At 54.0% G+C, this 21,954-nt stretch overlaps 7 protein-coding genes across 7 annotated transcripts; 3 read left to right on the top strand and 4 right to left on the bottom strand.

The window, feature by feature from the left end:
- Positions 1-894: 894 nt before the first annotated feature.
- Positions 895-3,160, top strand: COL26b_012843 (uncharacterized protein; the record flags this gene model as incomplete). Its single annotated transcript, XM_053185478.1, has 3 exons — positions 895-940; positions 1,196-1,392; positions 1,442-3,160. The coding sequence occupies 3 exons, from the start codon at positions 895-897 to the stop codon at positions 3,158-3,160; spliced, it is 1,962 nt and encodes a 653-aa protein (XP_053030602.1).
- A 457-nt stretch (positions 3,161-3,617) lies between these two features.
- RPS20 (40S ribosomal protein S20) lies at positions 3,618-4,039 on the bottom strand (the record flags this gene model as incomplete). The annotated part of the gene is made up of 2 exons (XM_053185477.1): positions 3,618-3,702; positions 3,777-4,039. The coding sequence occupies 2 exons, from the start codon at positions 4,037-4,039 to the stop codon at positions 3,618-3,620; spliced, it is 348 nt and encodes a 115-aa protein (XP_053030601.1).
- A 446-nt stretch (positions 4,040-4,485) lies between these two features.
- Positions 4,486-6,544, top strand: COL26b_012841 (uncharacterized protein; the record flags this gene model as incomplete). The annotated part of the gene is made up of 2 exons (XM_053185476.1): positions 4,486-5,651; positions 5,698-6,544. The coding sequence occupies 2 exons, from the start codon at positions 4,486-4,488 to the stop codon at positions 6,542-6,544; spliced, it is 2,013 nt and encodes a 670-aa protein (XP_053030600.1).
- Positions 6,545-6,588: 44 nt separating this feature from the next.
- Positions 6,589-8,474, bottom strand: COL26b_012840 (uncharacterized protein; the record flags this gene model as incomplete). The annotated part of the gene is made up of 2 exons (XM_053185475.1): positions 6,589-8,261; positions 8,306-8,474. The coding sequence occupies 2 exons, from the start codon at positions 8,472-8,474 to the stop codon at positions 6,589-6,591; spliced, it is 1,842 nt and encodes a 613-aa protein (XP_053030599.1).
- Positions 8,475-10,005: 1,531 nt separating this feature from the next.
- On the bottom strand, positions 10,006-10,557 carry COL26b_012839 (uncharacterized protein; the record flags this gene model as incomplete). Its single annotated transcript, XM_053185474.1, has 1 exon — positions 10,006-10,557. The coding sequence occupies one exon, from the start codon at positions 10,555-10,557 to the stop codon at positions 10,006-10,008; it is 552 nt and encodes a 183-aa protein (XP_053030598.1).
- A 1,139-nt stretch (positions 10,558-11,696) lies between these two features.
- COL26b_012838 (uncharacterized protein) lies at positions 11,697-13,392 on the top strand (the record flags this gene model as incomplete). The annotated part of the gene is made up of 2 exons (XM_053185473.1): positions 11,697-11,823; positions 11,882-13,392. The coding sequence occupies 2 exons, from the start codon at positions 11,697-11,699 to the stop codon at positions 13,390-13,392; spliced, it is 1,638 nt and encodes a 545-aa protein (XP_053030597.1).
- Positions 13,393-13,569: 177 nt separating this feature from the next.
- On the bottom strand, positions 13,570-13,811 carry COL26b_012837 (uncharacterized protein; the record flags this gene model as incomplete). Its single annotated transcript, XM_053185472.1, has 2 exons — positions 13,570-13,701; positions 13,755-13,811. The coding sequence occupies 2 exons, from the start codon at positions 13,809-13,811 to the stop codon at positions 13,570-13,572; spliced, it is 189 nt and encodes a 62-aa protein (XP_053030596.1).
- Between the last annotated feature and the right edge of the window lie 8,143 nt (positions 13,812-21,954).

Raw genomic sequence — 21,954 nt, 5'->3', positions numbered from 1 at the left:
ACTGCTGTGCGAAAGATGAGGTTATTTGGATGAGGATTCAAAATATTGTTGTTAGTGAAAGTGGGAGGTTGGTGGTGGCGGTGAGGCATTTTTATTGTTTCGCATGGGGGGGTGTTTCGGAAGTGGGTACGTTGACTTATCAGCGAGTTTTGCTCCACTTCGCAGGTTGATTACGCGAAGCAAGCAGTGCAGTAGATCTAGCTAATCAAATAGTTCTTTTCCCCGAAACGTGGGTATTCGCTTGGATAACCTGAAGTATCCCGCTGGATCGCAAAGCTCCAGGGGAAACATGATAAAAAGCTGCCCAACTAAGCCTCAATCGCCCAGACCGAGGACTTTGTTCTAGGATTTTATCAGGTAGTCTGAAGTCGAAAACACTCGTGTTCTGAACAGCGGTAAGACAATTCGTAAGTTTTTGAAATTCTACTCTCAAGTTTTTTTCAACAGCATGAACCTTGCGAATGTGCGAGGAGGCGTGGTGATCAGGACGTCTCGGAGCAGACGTCGACGGGTTCATACGCCAAATCGGACGCATCGATTTTGAAGGCCGGGCCGGATAGGGGACAGCGGGGGAATTAGCATAATTGTCGCATAAGTGCATCAAGGTGTTATGCACGTAATATGCAACTCACCAGTACCCATGCACAGCACAAGCGTGTCGGAGCTCTCTCATTGGCCTGGTCGAGCGCGCTAGAGCCAGCTGCGAACAAGGCTGCGAAAGGCTGAAAACAATTCTTTCGACGCCCAATCTACGCGATCGGGTGACCGTTGACAGCATTTTTCCCCATCATTTTTGGTCCAATTTCATTTAGACGTCACTCAATCCCAGCGAAATGACATAGCCGCTGCCAAAACGCACCGAAAAGCGCAGCAAACTCGATCGCGATACCCAAAATGGTGGTCTGCAAGTTCTACGAGCAGGGGAACTGCAGGTATGGAAGTACGTCGCGCATCCCCGGTCGCATCGATCAGCCAGCCAAAACAAACCCAATCATGGGCCAAACACGCGCAGAACCAGCACGCTGACGTTGGCGAACCCAGATAATTGCCGGTTCGAACATCCCCGAGGCCAGTCGAACAACCGATTCGCCGCTTTTGGCGGGAACTCCGGAGGAGGGTTCAATCGCGGCGGAAACGACAGTTCGTGCTCATCATTCTGACCCAGATGCGACACTATATACTCACAAACACGCAGCTCTGCCGTACATGCTGTCGAAGGAAACAATCGAGAAGGACCTGACCTCTGAACAACCACAATGGATTCTGTCAGCGTACGGACCGGGAAGGGACGCCCCGGAGCAGCTGTTCGGCGGACCGATGCGCGAGCAGAGCTTTGAGGAGATGAGGCTTCACCATGTCATGGCGACGGCCTCGGGCAACCCACAACAAGCGGTAGGAACCACGATTCGTGTCTCGCCGGCGGGCTGCTGACAATAGGCAGCTCAATCAAGCGCAAGAGCTGTACCAGCAAGCACAGCAGCAGATGAAGACCGCGGTCGGAAATCTGGACGGCGCGATCCAATTCCTCATCTCTGCCGAGCAGAAACACCCGAATCGAGTCGATATCTGCAAACAAGGAACGTTACCAGGCGGAACGACGGGAGAGTTTGCGGTTGGCAAGAGGGCAACCGGTTTGCTCGGCCAGGCGAACCCCTTCGGGTCTGGGGCATCTTCCGGAGCGTCCGCGAATCCGTTCTCTTCTGGTGGCCAACAATCATCAACCTTCGGTAGCGGAGCTTCGACGACAGGTAGTGCCTTTGGTCAAGCATCCGCCCTTGGGCAGAAGCCGAACCCCTTTGGCGGGGGAGCCGCCGCACCTGCCTTTGGCCAGCCTTCGCAACCGACATCATCTTTCGGCCAAGCATCGTCAACACCGGCATTCGGTCAACCGTCTCAGCCGACGTCGGCCTTTGGCAGCGGCGCGCAGAGCTCAACCCCAGCATTTGGCCAGCCGTCGCAGCCTTCATCGGCTTTTGGACAGCCTAGTGCTCTTGGAGGAGGGACGTCAGCGTTTGGTCAAGCATCAGCGCTTGGCCAAAAGCCGAATCCGTTTGGAAGCGGTGGTGCCTTCGGACAGCCTGCCCAGTCTAGCGGAACAGCTACCAGCGCGTTCGGTCAACCTTCACAGCCTGCCGCATCTGGTAGCGCATTCGGTCAACCGTCACAGCCTGGGGTTTCCGGCAGCGCATTCGGCCAACCTTCACAGCCTGGGGCTTCTGGCAGCGCGTTCGGACAACCATCCGCACTTGGAGGTGGGGGAAGCGCCTTTGGCCAGGCAAGCGCACTGGGGCAGAAAGCGAATCCTTTCGGAGGCGGCGGTGCGTTTGGTAGTGCCAGTGGGAGTACTACCAATGCCAGTCCGTTTGGACAGGCGGCGGCGAACACCAACAACGCGAGCAGCCCTTTCGGACAACCAGCGCAGAATGCGACTCAAAATGCGAGTCCTTTTGGGGCTCCATCGCAGCCAACGCAAAGCGCGTTTGGCCAGCCATCTCAGCCCGGAGCAGCGGCCAGTCCCTTTGGTCAACCATCCCAAACCTCTCAACCGGCGGCTGCCAACCCGTTTGGACAACCATCGCAGACCCCGGCGGCCTCCAACCCATTTGGCGCGAAACAAGATGCGCCAGCAAGTGGCGGCATGGACGCACAGCCGACACAACCAACAAGTGCCTTTGGTCAGCCTTCTCAACCACAAGCAGCTGCCAATCCCTTCGGACAAGCCAAGCCTGCCTTTGGTCAGCCAACAGGACTTGGAGGAGCAGCGCAGGCAAACCCATTCGGTACACAACCTGCAGCCCCGGCTGCCCAGCCACAAGCAGCACCTGGAAGCGGGCCGTACCCGCCGGGTAGCTCTAAGCAGCATCCTCCCGTGTCAAGCTACAGCTCGAAGGGAATGGACGGGAGGCTATCAATGTTCAAGGGCAACCCTGTCGTGTACCAGAATAATCTACCCGGTGTGCGCGCGTTAGACGGAGGGTGGAAGCGAGTCTGGTTCCCCGACGGGCCGCCGAATTACAACAAGGACACGGAGCTTCCTGACGAGGCATATGATGAGAAGTCGAAGTTGCAGTGGCAGGCTTTCACTCAGAAGGGCCAGTTCGAAGGGGGACTCATGCCCGAGTTGCCACCAAAGAGGGAGTTTTGCCTCTGGGATATTTAACTTGGCCTGGAGGTTGTCAAGATCGGCGGAAAAGGAACGCGTGCCGCCTTGTACTTTCCATGCAAAGGAACCAGCATTGCAGGGCGTTATATCAATACCATAGGATAATCATAAAAAGTTAGCGGGTAGAGAGGTATTTGACCGGGCGTTTAAACACCGGCAGCACTGCACCCGTCTGCGGGCGTGTCCTGGGACCCGGACCCCGCCGATACAATCACGGCTCTGCACAGCATCACCACACATCACAGCGATAGTTAAATTGGGGTCATTGTTTTATTTGGGTGGTATCTAGACCTCCAAACTCGGCCCGCCGCAGCCGTCTCGCGCGAGAGCCTTTCGGCATCCCCACGCACAGCGGCGCAGCATTCCCAAGCCAAAGCCCATACTGTTCGTCCCTCTTACAACAAGTCCCTTCTCGGTCCCGATCCGCGGCGTGTTTCTTTTTAAAAAGGAAAACTTAGGCGGCGATGGTGACCTCGACCTCGACACCAGCCTCGATGTTGACGATGATCTGCTTGACGATCTCGGTAGGGGCGTTGAGGCTAGAGGTCTGGTTAGCAATGCAATTCTTCGTTCAATGAAAATGGCAAGCGCGCGCGCAGGGCAAAACACGTACTCAATGAGGCGCTTGTGGATGCGCATCTCGAAGCAGTCCCAGGTCTTGGAACCCTCACCGCAAGGGGTCTTGCGGGTGGTGATCTTGAGGGTCTTGGTGGGCAGGCGGACGGGGCCGGAGACGCGGAGGTCCTTGGACTTGGCGCGCTCGATGAGCTCGGCAGAGACCTTCTCGAGGGACTGGACCTTGCGGGAGGAGAGGGTGATGCGGATCTTGTGCGTCTTGGGCGCCTCGCCGAAGTCCTTGTCCTTGTTGTAAGACATTTTTGCGGGATTGAACGGTTGGTTCTGGGGGTTGATTGATGGAAGAGAATTGGGCGAGAATTGGTCCTTCACGACTCGAACGTTGGTTGCGGCAAAGTGATGAAGGCTGGTTGGGCTCGAAAAGAAGCTTGGAGGAGAGGCTGCGAAAATTGCGATCGCGAACTTTTTCGTGGGGGAAAGTTGTAGGGCTTTACCGAAAAGACGCTAGGCCTGTTTAGGAGTAGCGCAAGGTGGGATGTGTACGTACTGCGTGGACCCACTTCCGCATCAAGCTCCAGCCGGGGGTCTTGCATCGACCATGAATCATCCGGCGAACGACATGACAGCTCAGCTAAGCCGCATGCAATAAGATACACGACGACCGCTCTCGCGCAGAGCACCTCCCTCATCCTCCCCGCCTCCTCACAATCAACAATCTCCGCCAACCGCGAGGAGCGATAACCAAAATGGCGACCCTCCCACCTTTCGCCCTGTTTCCATCATCCAAATGGCGCTCTCATCTCACCCCGCAGGACTGGAATGCCCTCATCGACGCCTGGACGACGCTCTCACAGGCATATCTCGCCCAGACCGACGCCCAACTTTCAAAAGCAGTCTCGAAAGATGACTCCCTCCCAGCCTTTCTCTCCACGTTCATCACAGAGGTTGCAGAGGCCAGCCCAGCCGCGACAATAGGCTCATCCGCGCCAGCAAAGGTGCTTCTCAGAACGGCGTTCACCCTCACAGCCCGCCTTCTCACCCTCTCATCACCCCCGCCGATCCCGCTCACGACACCCACCTTTCTCGCCAGCTTCAGCAAGCTCTTCCGGAAAAATGCGCCATCTGTCCTCACGAAGGCATGGAAGGCACACGCCGCCGCCTTTGAGACGTCGCTTGCGGGTTTGAAGAAGTCGCTCACGCAGTCCCTGGAAGCAGGGATGAAGGCCGACCTCAAGTCGCTCGAGAGCAGGCTGGCCGGGCTGAATCACCTGCTGCACGCATCCCCTGACGCTGCGGGCTTCTTCCTTGCCGGGTCAGATTTCTCAGACGGTCTGGTGTCTGCATTCAAAATCACGAATCCGCCATTGCGAAAGGTGCTGATCACAACAATGTACCTATGTCTCATCGGGCTCACAAAGGGCGAGACGCCGCGGTTCGGCATGCTCGCCGACGTCCTCTTCTCTCTCAAATCTGCGGCGGAGACGCACAAGGCCGGACCGCTCAATGTGAACGACTCCCTTCTCGCGGAGCTAGTCACAGTCACACCGGTGCTGAAGCAGCTGCTCAAGCGGGCAGAGGAGAAGGGCGCGGCTTCGACGGCGTTGAAGACGAGGATCTCGGCACTGGAAGGGTTCAAGAAGCCTGGTGGGGGTTTGATGAGGCCCAAGAGGCTGGTGAAGAGGAAGGTCGACAAGGGCAAAGGGGTCGTTGACGCGGAGGATGTGCAAGCCGAGTTGCATATTCACAGGCAAAGCCAGATCGCGCTCATCCAGGACCTATTCCCCGATCTGGGTTCCGCGTTTGTGTCGAAGCTGTTTGATGAGTTTGGTGATGACACGGAGGTTGTCACGTCGCACCTGTTGGAGGATGATCTGCCGCCACATCTCAGAGACTTGAACCGGGGCGAGCAACTGTAAGTGCCATTTTTCTCACTCTACGGACCTACTAACACAAGACAGATCACCCAAGATCGAGCGGCGCTTTGGCCACGACATCGCACCCAGACCCACACCACCACAACTCCCCCAACGCCACAACGTCTTCGACGACGACGAACTAGACAGACTAGACCTCGATGTCTCCAAACTCCACTTCGGCAAGCGAAACCCCGAAAAGACAGCCGACGACGTGCTCAAAGACCGCTCCACCGCGCCCAACAAGGCCGCCATCCTCTCGGCCCTCGCGGCGTTCGACTCAGACGACGACGAGCGCGACGACACCTACGACGCAGACGACGTCGGCGGCACCGTCGACGCCGGCGCCAACGAGGAGGCCGACGGGCAAAACGACGCCAGCGAGGAGACGCTGTTCAAGGCGTTCCAGGCGGATCCGACTGTGTTTGACCGCCAGGCTGCGAACAGGAGGGGACAGCCGAGGGCGAGGTTGCGGGAGGAGACGGGTATGACGGATGAGGCTATTGAGGGGTGGGCGGTTATGCTGGCAAGGAACCCGGCGCAGAAGAGGAGGCTGGAGGCGAAGTACAGCGGCGCGGCGGCGTTTACGGGCGCGCAGACGGAGTTGCGGTCCACGGCGTGGAGGGCTAGTCCTGCGGGATCTGGTGCCGAGGAGTCGGAGCAGGATGGAGCCGGCGGCTCGTCAAGAGGTGGGAGAGGTGGGCGCGGTCGCGGTGGTGGTCGGGGTCGTGGCAGAGGCGGCGGACGTGGAGGGAATGTGGCGGGTCCGACGGGAGACAAGGACACGGAGGCGGCGCGGAGGAGGAAGGAAGCCAGCAAGGGCTCCAGAGCGAATCACAACCGCCGCGACCAGCGCGCGAAAAAAATGGGACGAGGAGGGCTGCCTGGATAAGGGGCTACTGGCAACAGAACTACAGCTAATGTACAGAAATACGGCTAATGTAATCTTTGCCTCTTAGCACCCGGGACCGAACCGCGCGGTATCATTGCAGCTGACCGTTTGCCGGTGGCCGTTGACGTGAAGACCTCGTCGTCATACAGATCCTCCGCGCTGAGCGTTAGGGCGTACGGGCTCTTGACGTCTACGATGCTGGGCGTCCCCGGCTGCGGGGTAAAGCCGAAGGTGTGGACTGCGGCGGGAGATATGCTGCTGGAGAACGATGACCCGACTTCCTCGACCCCAGTGTGCCGGGACCATAGAACGTGGTCCTGTGGCGTCGCAAGCTCTGACGTGCCGCCGAGCGAGGGTAGTTCGCCGTGGTCGCTCTCGAGTCGGCCGATCATGGAGCGGAGGGATTCGCGCGAGCTGCGTCTGCTGTCGAGATAGGTGCGTAGGTCGTAGCACTGTCGGCAACTAGGGTAGACAGGGTAGCAGTCTGACTCGTCTCGGTACTGCGGCAGTTGGGGCCGTCCTTGCTGGTCGCACCGTTCTTGGATATCGTCAAAGAGGTCGCCGACAGGGGTGAAGTAGGTCACGCGGGGGCCGGCCCCGAAGTACTTGTTCCGTCCCCAGAGTTGGCCCACAAGGGCATTGGTGTCTGCGTCGACTACCGCAGCACCGCTGTCGCCTTCAACGCCGATGCCACCGCGAATCCATGCTTCCTCGTCATCGTCCGGGTCTTCGATGAACCATTCGCGTGTAGCCTTCCCTGTACCGTTGTCCTCTCCCCTGACGTAGGCGGGCACCTCACATACCTGTCCGCGCTGTTGGCCAGATGTTCGACCCGTGGAAACAACCGCCCCGCCTGGGACGACTGCCGATGTGGTCTTGATGGGTATCTCTTTGAGGAGGGGCATAGTCTCTGAGGGGAACCGGCGAAGAATATTGGCTTGCTTAGTCTTTGCGGCGATCAGGATCCAGTCCGTCACGATCAGAGGCTGTTCTTTCCCGCAGTCTTCCCAAAAAGGGTCATGTGAGATGCGGGTCGTCTTGAGGTCGATGCCCGATGTTGCCGTTAGTTTACCGATGTTGAAGTCTTTGGATTCGTCCATGGTATCGTGGCGTTCCTCGATGCAGCGAGATCGGTCGCTTGGTGAAGGATGTTGCACGCTGACTTCGCTTAGGTGTTGGTACGCGTCGACGAAGGGATGGAAGTTGGCCAGCCAGTAGTTTCCACCGCCGATGACTAGACATGGTCCCAGAGTTGAGGTACTCTCCTCGAAGTCGTCTGTCCCCGCGATGCCGATGCTGTCTCCCATACACGGGTCCTTGAAGTAATATGGGTTCCGGGCCATGCAGATGTCGTCTGGCATGTCCTTGCTCAACCCTCGGGCCCAGACTAGACGTTCCACGGCGCCGATGGAGAATTCGAAAGATACTGTTGGGCGGTAGATCTCAGGCAGAAGATCTTTCACGTGGGTTGCGATGATAATCCGTCGTGCTCGTGATGGTTGCTTCTTAGTCATTATACAGACGCGACGGGAGCCGGGAGTCTTGCCGCGGGTGACGCTGACGACGTGGTTCGGGCCGCACCACTTGGGGAGAAACTCGACTAGAAAGGGTAGAATGCCATGCTCCCAGACCATGGGAAAGCTGGCGCTCTCAATCAGGCGGGAGATTACCGCTCGAGACGAGTCACTAGGACTATCGGCTGCGCGAGGTGCTTGGCCTATGGGGGTCAGACGAGCGTCTCGCATGTCGGCGTTTACGTACCGTTCTGCCTTTTACGCTTCTTTTCCACAGCTGCTCGCAGCTGTTCTCGACATTTTTTCTTGGCGATCGTGACGGACAGGCTTTGCCTAGTCGCCTTGTCCTCCATGGCATCCTTTGGATTTGGAGCCGTGTTGGTGGATGGTTGTTCGGCGGACTTTTCAACAGTCATGACAGGTACCATCGGCTTCGGGACTGACTCGACGGCCTTCCCATTGCCTTCATTGGCGTCAGGATGTGCACATCTGATGTGGCACTCCAAGATTCTCTTGCTCTGGAAGGAGCTCTCGGTACATCCTGGCGCAGGGCAGACGAGAAGGTGCTCTAACTTGACGTGCCAGGTCAGTCCTTCCTTGGAGGAGAACGCCGGCTGCTCGCAGCCTCCCCAGTTGCAAATGTGTGTGTGTGGACCGCTTTGAAGTGGCTCTTTAGCTCCTGCTCCCGGTCGAAAGCCTTATCGCAGTGCGGGCCGAGGCAGACGAATCGGCTTTCGGCACGCTCCACTGTCCGCTCAGCAGGCGATGGAACGCGGGAACGCGAAGCTGACGTTGGAGCCGGCCACTCAAATGGAAGCTCAGTCTGGGATGGAGACAGCCCGGAGCCTGCCGATGATGGCTGGGAAGTGGATGAGGACGAGTAGGTGACGCTGCTCACGGTGCTCAACGCCGGCGGAGGTGCCTGAGCAGAAGCAGGCTGGAACATGTCAAGTCCTGGTTGGCTGTCTGTAGGCAAACTTTTGATAAAGCTTTGGTCGAGATGCCCGAGTCCCTGGCTCTGGGACCAGGCATTGTCTCCATAGATGGCTGGTCCGCCGTACAGCTGCGTATTAATGAAGGGTTCGTCCGTAGGCGGCCAATAAGGCGGCAGCGAGGCGGGTATTGGCACCGCAGGAAAGGGCGGGCCTTGGTGGATGTGTTTACGGATCTTGTATGGCCGCTCACCGAGAGGATGTTGGCGCCTGGATTGGGACATGGTGAGATTTGAGAGAGGTCAGCCGGCGTGTAAGCCAGGCTGGAAGCTGTGATGAATGGTTCTCACTCCCGCTGGCGAATCGATTGACAGGCAGAATATGGTTAATTGAAGGAGAGAGCCCGAGAGTTGAGGTGTTGCCGGGAAGGCAAGATGTTGAGAACAGCGGGGGAGGACGACGGGAGGAGCTGGGCGGCGGCGGGGAGGGTGGGAAGGTGGTGGTGCGGCACAGCTAGTCTGGTTGCCTGATGAGGGGTATACAGTGCCTTGACTCTAATCCCTGCACAGTGAAACGTGTGGCGAGATCATGGGCACACACAGTAGGAACAATCACTCCCACTCATTCAATACATATCTTACAATCCCGGCGGCCTCATCCGGGGTCAGCATCCCACGAATCATGCGAACCATGACTACTGTGGCCTGCTTCAGATCTATCGACGTTAGATTTCCGTTTTTGTTCATTGCCGAGTTTTTGGTTCCACTGGCGAGCATCTTAGCGGGTTGCTTTCACGAATCTCTCCAATTTCGACTGGCGATAGGCAATTCGCAACGGAGGAGCTGAGCGATTGGGAGATTCAGAAAACCACGTTCATTCAACTACTGTATGTACATGCTGCCCTTCCTCTCACCCTGATCAATTCATCGTAAAGATCATCTTGCCGCAAATCGTCTGCCAAGCCAGTCTGAAAACATGGCGACACTGTTATCGTGGCAATCACGACTTGTGCCACCTAAATCATCCAGGCGGCAAACGAGACAACTCCGACAGTGACAACTGCCAATCGTCGCATAGATCCAGACAGGTTGCTGGCCGCGGAAGTCGAGCTCGAGCCGCTGCCACCAGAGGACGAAGACCCAGACCCAGACCCAGACGAAGCCTTCAGAGTAGCCTGCCCAAAGTCGGCCGAGAGCCGCTCGCACCATAGTCCGACGGTGGAGAAATCAGCCGGCGTCTTCCCGGCATCGAGCTTAATGGTGAGCGTGTTGGTGGACGCCGCCTTGGTGACCTGCTCGTTGGAGATGCGGAAGCCGTTCTTGATGACATCGTCGGTGGCACCCCACCAGTAGAGTGCAGGCGCCGAGGCATCCTTGAGGGTGTAGTCGCTGATCATGAGAGTTGAGGCGTCAATGACGGTCAATGTGCCGCCGAGGCCGCCGTCGAGAGAGGAGAGCTTGCCGGACCACCCAATCTTCTGGGTCATGGTGTCGTTGCCCTGGCCGGAGACGAGGGCAGTGAAAACGGCAAGGCCGGTGAGGAGGACTGAAGTGCTTTGGCTGAACATTGTTCTGAGTAGAATGTGGTTGAAACTAATTGTGAAAAAAGCGTAAAGTTGCTAGAATGTTTTGTTGTGAGTGTGTTCTGAGTGATGAGTTGTGGCAATTACCTATCGAGGCGGGCACGTACGGAGCTTATATACCGAAAAGACTTGGACTTCTTTGGAATCTATTCGATCTTCTTTGTGACAGGACCCTCAAATCCAAGCATCCATGAATGTTGATGTGTAATCGGGCCAAATCCTTTGCAACTTTGACTCTTGCCTAATTAGGAAATTCTGATGATTTGTGGTGATGCGCTAGCAGCAGGTACCCGAGCTTAAGCTTAAAGTGCGCAGTGGCTTGCGTCCTTCAAGTCCAAACGGCGCACGTCCATCTTCGCCTTGCGCGTGACTGACATGATGAATACCGACAGAGATCAGGTTGTCGCGAAGAAGTATCGACGAAACTGAAGAAGAAGACCCGTAATAGTCGTTTATGTAGGGATGGATTCCATAGTAGAGTTTTGGCCTTAGCTTTTGTGACTTTACTCGAGTGATAATAAGATGCGCCTTTAAACTCTCTAAATGGACTGAAAAGCCGTAGGCCTTGGTCTCTGATGATTGCAAAATAGAGACTCTTGTACGTCCATGGAACTCTCCAGTACGGGGCCCCTGGGTAAGGCAGATTCCATGCCAAATATCTTGATTATGATATCAGACGCTGAGGCTGTATTTCCTAAACCTTCGAATCAAAGTACCTAAGACTAGTAAATGAATTCAGTGCACTACTTGGAAGCAAGCCACATTGTGTTACGTCCAGGCTTCTGTCGCCGCGGGCGCTGCGGACGATGCTCCAAACCCAAACGCGCCTCCCTGACACTAACTGTATTGGGAAAGCTTGATCCATCATCACGCCCAACAGCACTCTTTGGAAGTTTTGATCCCTCATCACCAGCCACATGTCAAAGCCATCATTCAGCTTGCGGATTACAAGTGCCTGCAGCTGAAGACCCAACATAATACATAAGCATAATAATAACCACGACCTCAGGATATTGGAACATCATCTTGAACCATTATACATATTGCCTTGAACTCATCAATTGTCTCACTATTCTGATTTTGAGTAAACTCATTATTTGCGATAGCATCACTAGTCGCACAACATGGAAAAACCTATCATCCAAGATCAATACCTGGCAGCGAGGGCCTACTTTCTCTGTGTCATTGGAATTCTTTTCCTCGAGAGCATCATCCGGCTTCCTGCGCGGTTTCGCAGCTTGACACATCGCGGTAAGCCTTTCTAGCTGTATGAAAGACATGTTACACATATACTGACATCCATGCCCAGGCCGCCCATTCATCAAAGCATCATCATCAGGCCACACACGCTTAGGTGTAGCTCTGCACAAGCTATTGACTCTCCCATCGCCCATCCCCATCCTCACCAACCATCATGCCGCCAATTTCCTAAGATTCGCCGTTCTTCTCGGCCTCAACATCTTATTCGGAGTAAACGACAACGAGTTCACCACCGACTTCAAACTCTACGGGTGGCTCACAATCGCCAACGGCGGCATTGCGCTCCTCCTCGCCGCACGGACAAACCTCTTCTCTATCGTCGCCCAGATCCCATCCCCGGTTCTTCTCGTCTACCACCGCTGGATCGGCGTCGCCACCATGGTCCACGCAAGCATCCACTTTGCCCTGAACACCCAGCACTACATCGCCACTGACCAACTTGCTGACTCGTTCTCCAACTTGCGCATCCAAGTCGGCGCCATGGCATGGGCGTCCCTCGTCCTCATCTCCCTCACCTCGGTCCCCATTATCCGCCGCCGATTCTTCGAGGTCTTTTACTACTCCCACGCCCTCTTCTTCCTCTTCGTTGTCGGCGCCCTCATCCACGCCACCAAAGGTCCTGAATTTCTCCTACCCGGGCTTTTGCTCTGGGGTTGCGATCGCTTCCTCCGATTCTACTACAACTTTCGCTCGATCAACACGACCGCTGTGCAGAATCACCACGGAGACGTCGTCAAGATCAAGTTCAAAGGGATGAAGCCGCGGCATCCGGGCCAAATCACCTGGGTCCAGATCCCAAGCGTATCGTTCCTCAACTGGCACCCCTTCACCATCGCGTCTGCACCCCGCGATGATGATGCGACGCTGGCGATCAGAGGGCTGGGCGGGTACACGAGGAAAGTCCAGCGTATCGTCCCGGGTGATGGAGAGACGAGCAGCGAGGACGTGACCACGTGTCAAGCCATGGAACCCAAAATGGGAAAGCTTCGCATACGACTGGATGGACCGTACGGCGTCGGCCGAGTCTGTTGGGGCGAGCAGCCGCTCACAGTCCTCGCTGCCGGCGGCATTGGCATCACTCCCGGCATCAGCATTGCGACTCATCTCATCAAGCGAGCAGCATCTGCCGATGCCTATGCTCTGCAAGGGAAGTCGTGGCATATTCACGTGTTATGGGCCGTCAAAGACGTCGAGAGCATTGAGTGGTTCGGCGACGAGTTGAGAAGTCTTGCTTCGTTGGCTGCCGATCCTGGTGTACCTGCGACTCTGAATATTTCGATTTACGTCACGGGCAGAGGAGCTGTACGGGCGGATGATGGGGAGGACGGGTTCGCAATGGTTGGCCGACCCAGTCAACATGACGTTCCAGGAGAGTTGAGGCAAGGCCGTCCGGATGTGCTGGGATGGTTTGAGGGAGTGAGGAGACTGCACCCCTGTCTGGACGCAACCGTCAATGTTTGTGGTCCCAATCAACTCATCCGGGATGTCAGGATCGCAGCATCCAAGGTCAGCTCTACGAAGAGTACGTTCTACGTTGAAGAGGAAGTGTTCGAGTTCTAGTCGTTGTTGACGGCGTGGCATGTTGGGAGACAGCCCGTTATCGCGGGTTAGTCACGGAATTGGAATAAAGTGCAGCGTTGATCATTCAAGCCAAACTTGGACAGGAATTTTTCATGATCAATTGAGCTTTAACCAAGGTTCTGTCTATCGAGAAAGTCTTTGCCGAGCGCCCATTGCTTAGTTAGGGCAGCTGACGGTGTTGCCGCTAATGGTGCAAGTTTGGCCAAGCTTCTGATGGCAGCTTCCGGAAGTGCACTGTCTGATGTCGTTGCCCTCGGCACAAGCTCCGAGCTGGATGCAGGTTGCGGCCTACGAAAAGCTTTAGTTATTGACCGTGATTCGAATTTGGGCTTGACACTTACGGATGCCGGAACTGCGAGGGCGGCGGCGAAGGCGAAGACGATCTTGAGGAACTGCATCTTGATAGATTTCCTCGTACTGATTAACAAATGGTCGTAGAGTGAACTTATGTTGGAAGGATAGGTCTGAGTGATTATAACTTATCGACTAGCTGTTGCGGGTATGCCCTCTTTATACTCCATCCTCTTAATGTTCAAGGATGGCAGCATTGGCATTCAAAACCATGCAACCAAGCCCGGCGAATGTTGTCAGGGTGTCTGGCCCTTGGCAGCCTGCACATCTGCCTCAAGTCCTCGATAGCTACCAATAAAACTAATGGTCATTTTCAAACTCTAAACGGCGACATCAGCTACTGCTTTTCCGGGACGACCGAGATTCAGGTTGTCTGAAGAAGGACTTTGATTGAGGTCTGGGCACTCAGCTAAAGTTTGCAAGAAAGCCACGGAACTCGCGGACAAGACCATGACCCGAAGGACCAAGTTTGAGATGGTCTGTCGGCCAAATAGCTGAGCCGCTCAACCTTTTAGTCTCAGAATTCAAGAGCCCCTTCGACTTAGTCGGATATTCGGTCTCGGTTACCGTATCCAGGGACCAGGGCGTTCATCTGAAGCCCACACCATACCGAAATAGACTTTTGTGTCACCAGGCGCCAGTCAGAGAAGGGGGTGATGTTGGAATAAGACACCGGCGGGGTCCCCGCCGAGCGCCTTGTCCGCGCGGGTTCCGGAAATTTTGGTCGGCTCAAATATCCGTGGAGGCCGTGGGAACCCTGGATCCCGTGGAAGGGTCTCCCATGAATCGCGGATCTGCATATCTGGAATCATCTATTCTGAGAATTACACGAGCCATTTGGCAGCATGATGCCTCAGTTCGTCTCTATTGAATCAGGTTGTCCTTGGTTGGGTGTCAGGGCTAGACTGAACTATTATTCGCAAGGGCTTGGGGCTGAAACCACCCGCCTCCATATGTGCCTTTGGCAGGTCTGATGTCTTCTAAAGCTGCAAGCTTCTACATACAACAATTTAACGAGTCATTGCGGCATTGTGCGATACTGAGAAGTAAGCAAAAGTAATCAAAGCGAAACTGCGAGAATTCTCGCTTGGGACGTAATTGAGCATAACAAGAACAACGCAAGAGCCAGAACCATCAAAGAACGAAGATATCCAGGACATCAAAGTGAAATGAAACTTTTCATTACGAGTGAATGAATATTTGGATCCACAGACTCGATAGACGGAGACAATATCAAGACTTGCAATGGATAGTAGCAGAGACTGACGAGAATAGTACCCTATATAAAGTTCATCAACGCGAATTTTCGATCCATCGAAACAACGAAGAAATATCTATCCGAGTCGGAGAGTGATAGAATAGACTCTGTTGCTGCCCGTTAAAAGATGACCACGTATTTCATCGAGCAAGACGACAACCAACAGGCAATTGATTACCTTCAGCGACAAAGTTCATGGCGAAAGCATAGCATCCAAATCGTTCAATGCTGTGTAATTTTACATCCATTCGTGATATCAAATTTCGAGATCGAGAGGCGTTTTATCTAAGCTGCACTACTTCACACGCTGGCGGTCTGCAAACCCAAGTACGCGAATGAGACATTGTCGCGTTAATTGGCCGCTTATCACAGGAGGAGCGGGGGAGGGTACACCACGTCACACACGCATGCAGTCAGCACATCACGCAGGGCGAAGATTGCTCGAGAAGAATTTGCCGAATAGGCATCAAAGCTCCAATCCCCCTCACAAAAACAGGTCGATGTTGCATATTTCCCTCACCGGACTCCGGTCAACAACATAAAACAGAGACACCTGCGCCACAGCGCTTTTTCTTAGGAAATCTCGTCATCTGGAGCCGGCCAGAATCTTTGTCTACTATGGAGCCTGCTGAAGTCGTTGACAGCCTTCGTGGCTTGGTGGCCGTCGCCGACAATGCATTCCGAAGCACATACGATTTTGCGAAGGACAAGATTGACCCGTTCATGGACATCAAGAGGCGAGACGAAATCCGCCGCGTTGCAACCGAGATCCAAGATCTGGCTGGATTGCTGCATCGACTCACTTTGGTGGCTTCCACCTTTGACGAAGATCACAATCAGGTCCTTGATGATGTTTATGGCCTCCGCTCACCGAAACTACCGCAACAGGTATTCACTTGCCGACAGACACTGATAAAGCTCGAGGCGAGCTTAAGTCGTAGGAAGCTTACCTACGATGTCATAAAACAGGAAGAAGATCTCAAATCACGAGCAAAGCTGAGATGGCCCTTCACGACAGCATGGACCGTTGACTTGGTACAAGAAATTGGTCAACACAAAGAGGCTGTTACTAGAGCTCTCCCCTCCAACTCCATGAACGAACTGCTGCAAAGCTTTTCTAAAGGGAAAAATCGACATTCTCCAAATCGCAGAGAAGTCATCAGAAGATTCGTGATGGGCCGCTGCAGGTACTCAAAGGAGAACTCCACCGTGACGTCGTTCTTCGCAAGGGTTGACCATCTTGAAGTCCTTGCGCGGACTGTCAGCAAACGAACCAACTGGACAGAGTATGAGATGCTGGAACATGAACCCATCCGACGCTGGATAGACCACGGTAATTACAACGACAAAAGCTCCCACCTTTGGATCACAGGCGGCCCTGGAGCCGGTAAGACGACCTTTGCCGCCACGCTCATCGAAACCGCGATGCATATACACTATTCTGATCAAGCCACCGCGGTAATCTTTGCCTTCTGTCGATTCTCAGACCCCCGATCCTACGAATGCTTTTTTTTCCTCAGCACTCTTCTTGCCCAGATTGCCGTACAGCACCCATCGGCAATGACTACACTCGGGAAATACTACTCCGAGTTGCGAACTCGAAGACTAGTCGAAATCCCGACTATAGAAAGAATGAAGGCAGTATTCTTCGCTATGACGAAAGTATTTCGGCAGATTCTATGTGTCGTTGATGGAGTGGATGAGTGCCCTGACGAGGGCGATGCCGTCACGCAATTGATGGCTTCATTAGCTTCAGGATCTGGCAACTTCAGATTAGCCATGGTCTCGCGCTATCGGCAAAGAATAGAGACCACTCTCAAAGGTAGCTTTGGCGAAGCGCTTTGTTGCAAGGAATTTGAGCCCGACAGAAACCAGCTGGAAATGTTCGCCGCCACCGAGATTGAGAAGATGGCCATGGGGGCGAATTCAGTCTTCCATAACTTGCAACTGAAAGACAATGTCATTCAGAGCTTCGGTCGTGTTAACAACCCAAGGTAGGTGATGTAACCTTAAGCTGTCGGAGAGTGCAAACTGACCAAACAGAAGCTTCCGGTTCGCATCTTGCTCCATCGAGTATATCGCACGATACGCCACGACGCAAAATTTGCACGAGATGTCGAAGACACTTCCGCAAAATCTGGAAGGGATATACAAGCTGACCCTCCAGGGCTTCAACGAACAACCGGCTTCAACCAAAGCTCTGATTCAATCTGCTCTTCAGTTGACCGCGTTCTCGGACCCTCCACTCACGAGCCATGAGATTTGCCAGGCGTTATCGGTGGCAGGCATACCCGGGCTGGATGCCGATGAGTTGCAATACCCTGAAGTCGATGAAAATGAGATCACGGATTCATGTGGCATATTCCTGACTAAGGCAACCCACGGAGAAGAATTGGGGCTAGCACACCATACGATCAAAGAGTTTCTGGAACAAATCGACCCGACTGACTCGGAATTCGCGGGATACCATCTGTCCAAATCTCGAACTCGGCGCCTCCTTGGTATATGTGCGCTTCGCTTCTTGTGTCTCAATCACTTCGCACGGCTTCCCAAAAGATTGAACTCTGAAAACAGCTTCATGTGCAACAGGCGGAGGCGACTACCATTTTATCGATATGCGGCTTTGGTTTGGCCCCGACTAGCAGACGAGCTTTGGGACGACGAGGAGTTCAGACAACAAGCTATGGAACTTTGCAACCCCGCGCAAACCTCGAACTTCAAAGCATGGTCCTTAGAAGTCTGCCACTTCTACCGCCTTGGAGGCTCCTGGAATGGCTGGGTCAACGATCGGTTCGAAGACAAGCCTTGGAGTGTGGGTACTCACTATGGGCGCAACAGGTGGTATAGCAGCAGTGATTCCTTGTGCTCTGAATCCACGGAAGCATGTACAGGACCGTCCGGGTCCCATTGGGGCACATCAAAATCCCCGGCATCATCAGAATCCCCGGGTTCAGAGCTCTCGAGACCAGAGGGACCCACAATACCAGAGGAGCTCTCGAGCTCAGAGGAATCCTCGGGATCAGAGGAAATTTTCGAAGCCGGTAGATTAAGATCTTGGCTCTGGAGACAGAAGGAACACACAGACTGGAAATGGCAAGAAGGTCAAACGAGACGTTTGGCTCATTTTATTCGACGCGGCGACTTCACAACGCTACATATGGCCTGTCTTTTAGGGTTGAACCGTCTTTGCGATTCTCTGCTCGCAGATCAGCCTGATGTAAACCAAATGAGTCGGATAGGCTCACCATTGCAATGCGCTCTTGGAGGCCCGTTCCTCATTGCGTGCCACGATCTATCTACCAGGAAGACGAACAGAACATGGAATAGGATATGTGCAGCGGAGAAGCCTTCGATAGAGCTTTTGCAGACTTTGATCGAAGCTGGAGCTGATTGCACAAGACCTCTTCCAGCCCAGTATTCGTGGAACTCCATGGGCGCTCTGGGGCTGAAGTCATCTGAGTGGGCAGGAGACTGTCGAATCTTTGCCGAAATTGTCAAAGGTGGTGCTCAAATGCACGACGACGCCATCTGCACGTTTCGACTAAGGTGCCGGGAGTGGACCAAGTACAAAAAACAGCAAGCAAGATTAGATGTCGCTGCCATCCTGGAGATTCTTGAAGACATGGTTTTGCGGGGAGAGGCAGAAGCTTCAGCATATCTCACAGCATTCCGAAGTGTTTTCATAGATATGCACGACATCGATGTACCGCTGCCTGCTCTTGAGGCCGTGACGGATGACATGCTTGTCAATAGGATGAAAAAGGCGATTGAAAGTGACTCCCTGAGCACCTTGAAGGAAACCGGCCAAACAATACGAGGTCAACTGGTCCTTCAGGGTGACATGCTGGATGGCCTGCTTGACCACGCGGTGACAAATCTTGCCGCCAGCTGCTTAAGCTTTCTGCTCGATCGTCTGTCTGGGTCCGAAAATGAGAATGTCAAACTGGGAAGATTGCTGCTCAGATGTACGGGGAATCAGTTCGAGGACGTCCTGGTGAGCCTTCTGAAACATGGGTCCAAGGCAACAACCACCGATCAAAAGGGTCGCAACATTTGGCACCTATCGACCGTCGGGCGTATGTCTGGAAGAATCCTTCAGGTGCTGATGTCGACGCATGTCGGAAAGGAAGATCGCGAAATAGCGTTGCATGCGCTTGATAACATCGATGGGCGGACGCCACTGGCCAGCGCCCTCTTTATGGGTCATCCGGACTATCATGGGGCCAACATCATCCTTAAACACTGTCGATCGAGTAAAGACATGTTACAGAGCGCTCGCCCCTCGGTAAATGCCATCATTGCAGGTATCGATTCACCCCAAACCCTACAACAACTTCATAACCGCGGCGTTCTACCCGTTCCAGAAGATGAGACGCCTCTGCATCTTCTACAGCAGAATGTGCGTATAGACGTCGTGAAGCAGCTTCTGGCTATCTATTCGTACCAAGATTCTTTGAAGTGGAAGAGCCCTGTCAGTTGTTACCTAGCCTCAAGCTCATTTTCTACCTACAAAGAGGACGTTCTCAGACTTCTAATTTCCACAGAGCTACTTCTATCATTAGGCTCACACCAGCGGAGCATATGGTCGATGATTATTGACCATCTGTTGGAAGTCTTATCTCAGCCTCCGCCGTCAGGAGTTCAATGGGCGTCGGATTTAGTCGATATACTAGTCGACACGGGTTGCTTGGCAAACCACGAGACAGTGTCTGGGATCTCTGCTCTCAGGGAATTGCAAACCCTCGTCGGTTCCCACCTCCCCGAAAGCCCAAAAATCAAAACCAAACTTGTCATGATATTGGAAAATATCTTAAGCTCTGTGATCGACGCCACGACAGACTACTCAGATCTGAAGGGAACGAGTCTAGGACTACAGCTTCTGCACTGGGCTGTCGTTCACGACTCTGTTTACCTTGTGGACCGTCTCCTCTCACTCGGTGTGGACGTCCATGCCAGAAGTGGTTCCAGGGGAGAGTCTCCGAATGCACTTGAGCTCATCTCCGCTCAGGGAAACAACCAATCCTCCGTCAGGATACTGACAAAAATACTTCAGAAATCAGACAAAGCTCGAATCAACAGTCTCCACCGTTGCGAGAGAGGGGATGAGCTCGCTGGTTTGCTGCATCTCCACGGATGCGCCAAACCTAGACTATCCTCTCCACGAACGCCATTATTCGAATTTTGTTTGCCTACTAAATGGGGTCGTGTTCAGCCAAAACATCTTGGGGGCACCGTTAATCTGCTTGAAACTGGTGGCTTTGCTCGTTTTCGAGGGCCGAGCCTTGCGCGAGTCACACTTCTGCAATCGCTGCTAGATGAAGGATGTAATCCAAACACCTTAAGTCAGCCAAGCAACAGGTCGCCACTGCTCATCCATATCATGGCTGGAAACCTTGATGGCGCAAGGATTCTCCTCAGAAGGGGAGGCGCACCAAGTCTGAGTATCAGCGACGCTTTCGGGTGGACTCCAGCCGCATGGGCTTGCGCCTACGGATGGACCTTTCTCTTAGAAGAAATGATTACCGTCGCCGGCGATCAACGACTTTGGGACTTCGAAGTGACCATGTGTCTCAAGGAATTCCGCATCATGGGCGTCAATTACAAACAGGTGAAAGCCTTACATATTGCGACAATAGGGTCGGCGGAGACGGTAGCATATCTGCTCGATCAAGGATACGCGACTGATCTTGACATCACTACATCAAATGGGACGACTGCGCTACATATAGCCGCAATTCTTGGGCAGCATGATTCGATCACCCTCCTCATATCCCGGGGTGCAAATATCGATGCTCAGGATCAGGGAGGCTTTACGCCTCTTCACGCGTCTATATATCACAGCAACGACTCAACGACAGCATTGTTGCTGAAAATGGGCGCAAAGCACCTGAAGAGTAAGAATGGAAAGACCCCGTTAGACATTGCCATTCATCGAAATACCAAAGCCATCATGCAAATGGTGCAAGACTCCGTCCTAGCTGCAGCAGCTACTGGGAAAGATGTGGCCTCTCAAGAGAAGCAAATGAAGGCCACAGTATTCGCAGGCTCTATGCAGTATGCAATCGACAGAGATGATGAAGAAGATGTGGTAAAGCTTCTAGATGCGGAATGCTCGCCAAACATCATCATGAGTTCTTGTCGAACCTGCTCCCCTCTTCTCTATGCCTTAGGCAAAAACGACGTCCCTGAAGGCTGTGTTTCAGTTCTCATCAGTAGAGGGGCAAGCTTTAAGGGAATGACATGTCGTCGTCACGGCAATAGTAAACGGTACAACGCGGTTACTTGGCAAGGTTGGCAAAGGGGCTCAAAGATTCAAGATGGCAGTGGCAGTTCATCATCTGATTCTTTGTCCTCCCCATCTGAGGGCAGCACTTCAGATGATCAAGCGTGGCCTTTCGTGGTTCCACAACACTCGATTTCTTTATGGATGGCGGGAGACCCGAAAAGACCCTCCTTACCTATTTGGAAGCTATTCCCCTAACAGAACTCGTCTGGCTCGTCAATAATTCGGCCACAGCACATCGGGCCATTAAACGAAAGTCTAACGATTCTTTGGCGGCCTTACTTTCGCATTTGAAGCGAGTTGAGTCTTCTCTTGGTCGCAATTTAGCAAAGGAGGTAGCCACACAGCCGGAAGGCGAGAGCGGCAACACCCCCTTACACCTAGCGGCAATCAAGAAGAATGTGGTCGCGGCGAAGCTTCTTATCGCGTATGGAGCGGACCCAGACGCCGCAAATTCATCGGGCATGACCCCTTTGCACCTGGCGGCGGATCGTGACGGTGCCGCGATGGTGGAAGCTTTACTCGACCAAGGTGCTTCGATCGAAGTTAGAGACGGCCGAGGTCGCACAGCGCTCCAGGCAGCTGTCCTCAAAGACAACATCCACGCGATAGAAGCACTGCTAGCCAGAGGGACGCGGATTGAGGTCAA

The sequence above is a fragment of the Colletotrichum chrysophilum genome, assembly GCF_026319265.1.
Source record: "Colletotrichum chrysophilum strain AFK26 chromosome Unknown scaffold_192, whole genome shotgun sequence".
NCBI classification, from domain to species: Eukaryota; Fungi; Ascomycota; class Sordariomycetes; order Glomerellales; family Glomerellaceae; genus Colletotrichum; species Colletotrichum chrysophilum.
This window is presented reverse-complemented; position numbering and strand designations above follow the sequence as displayed.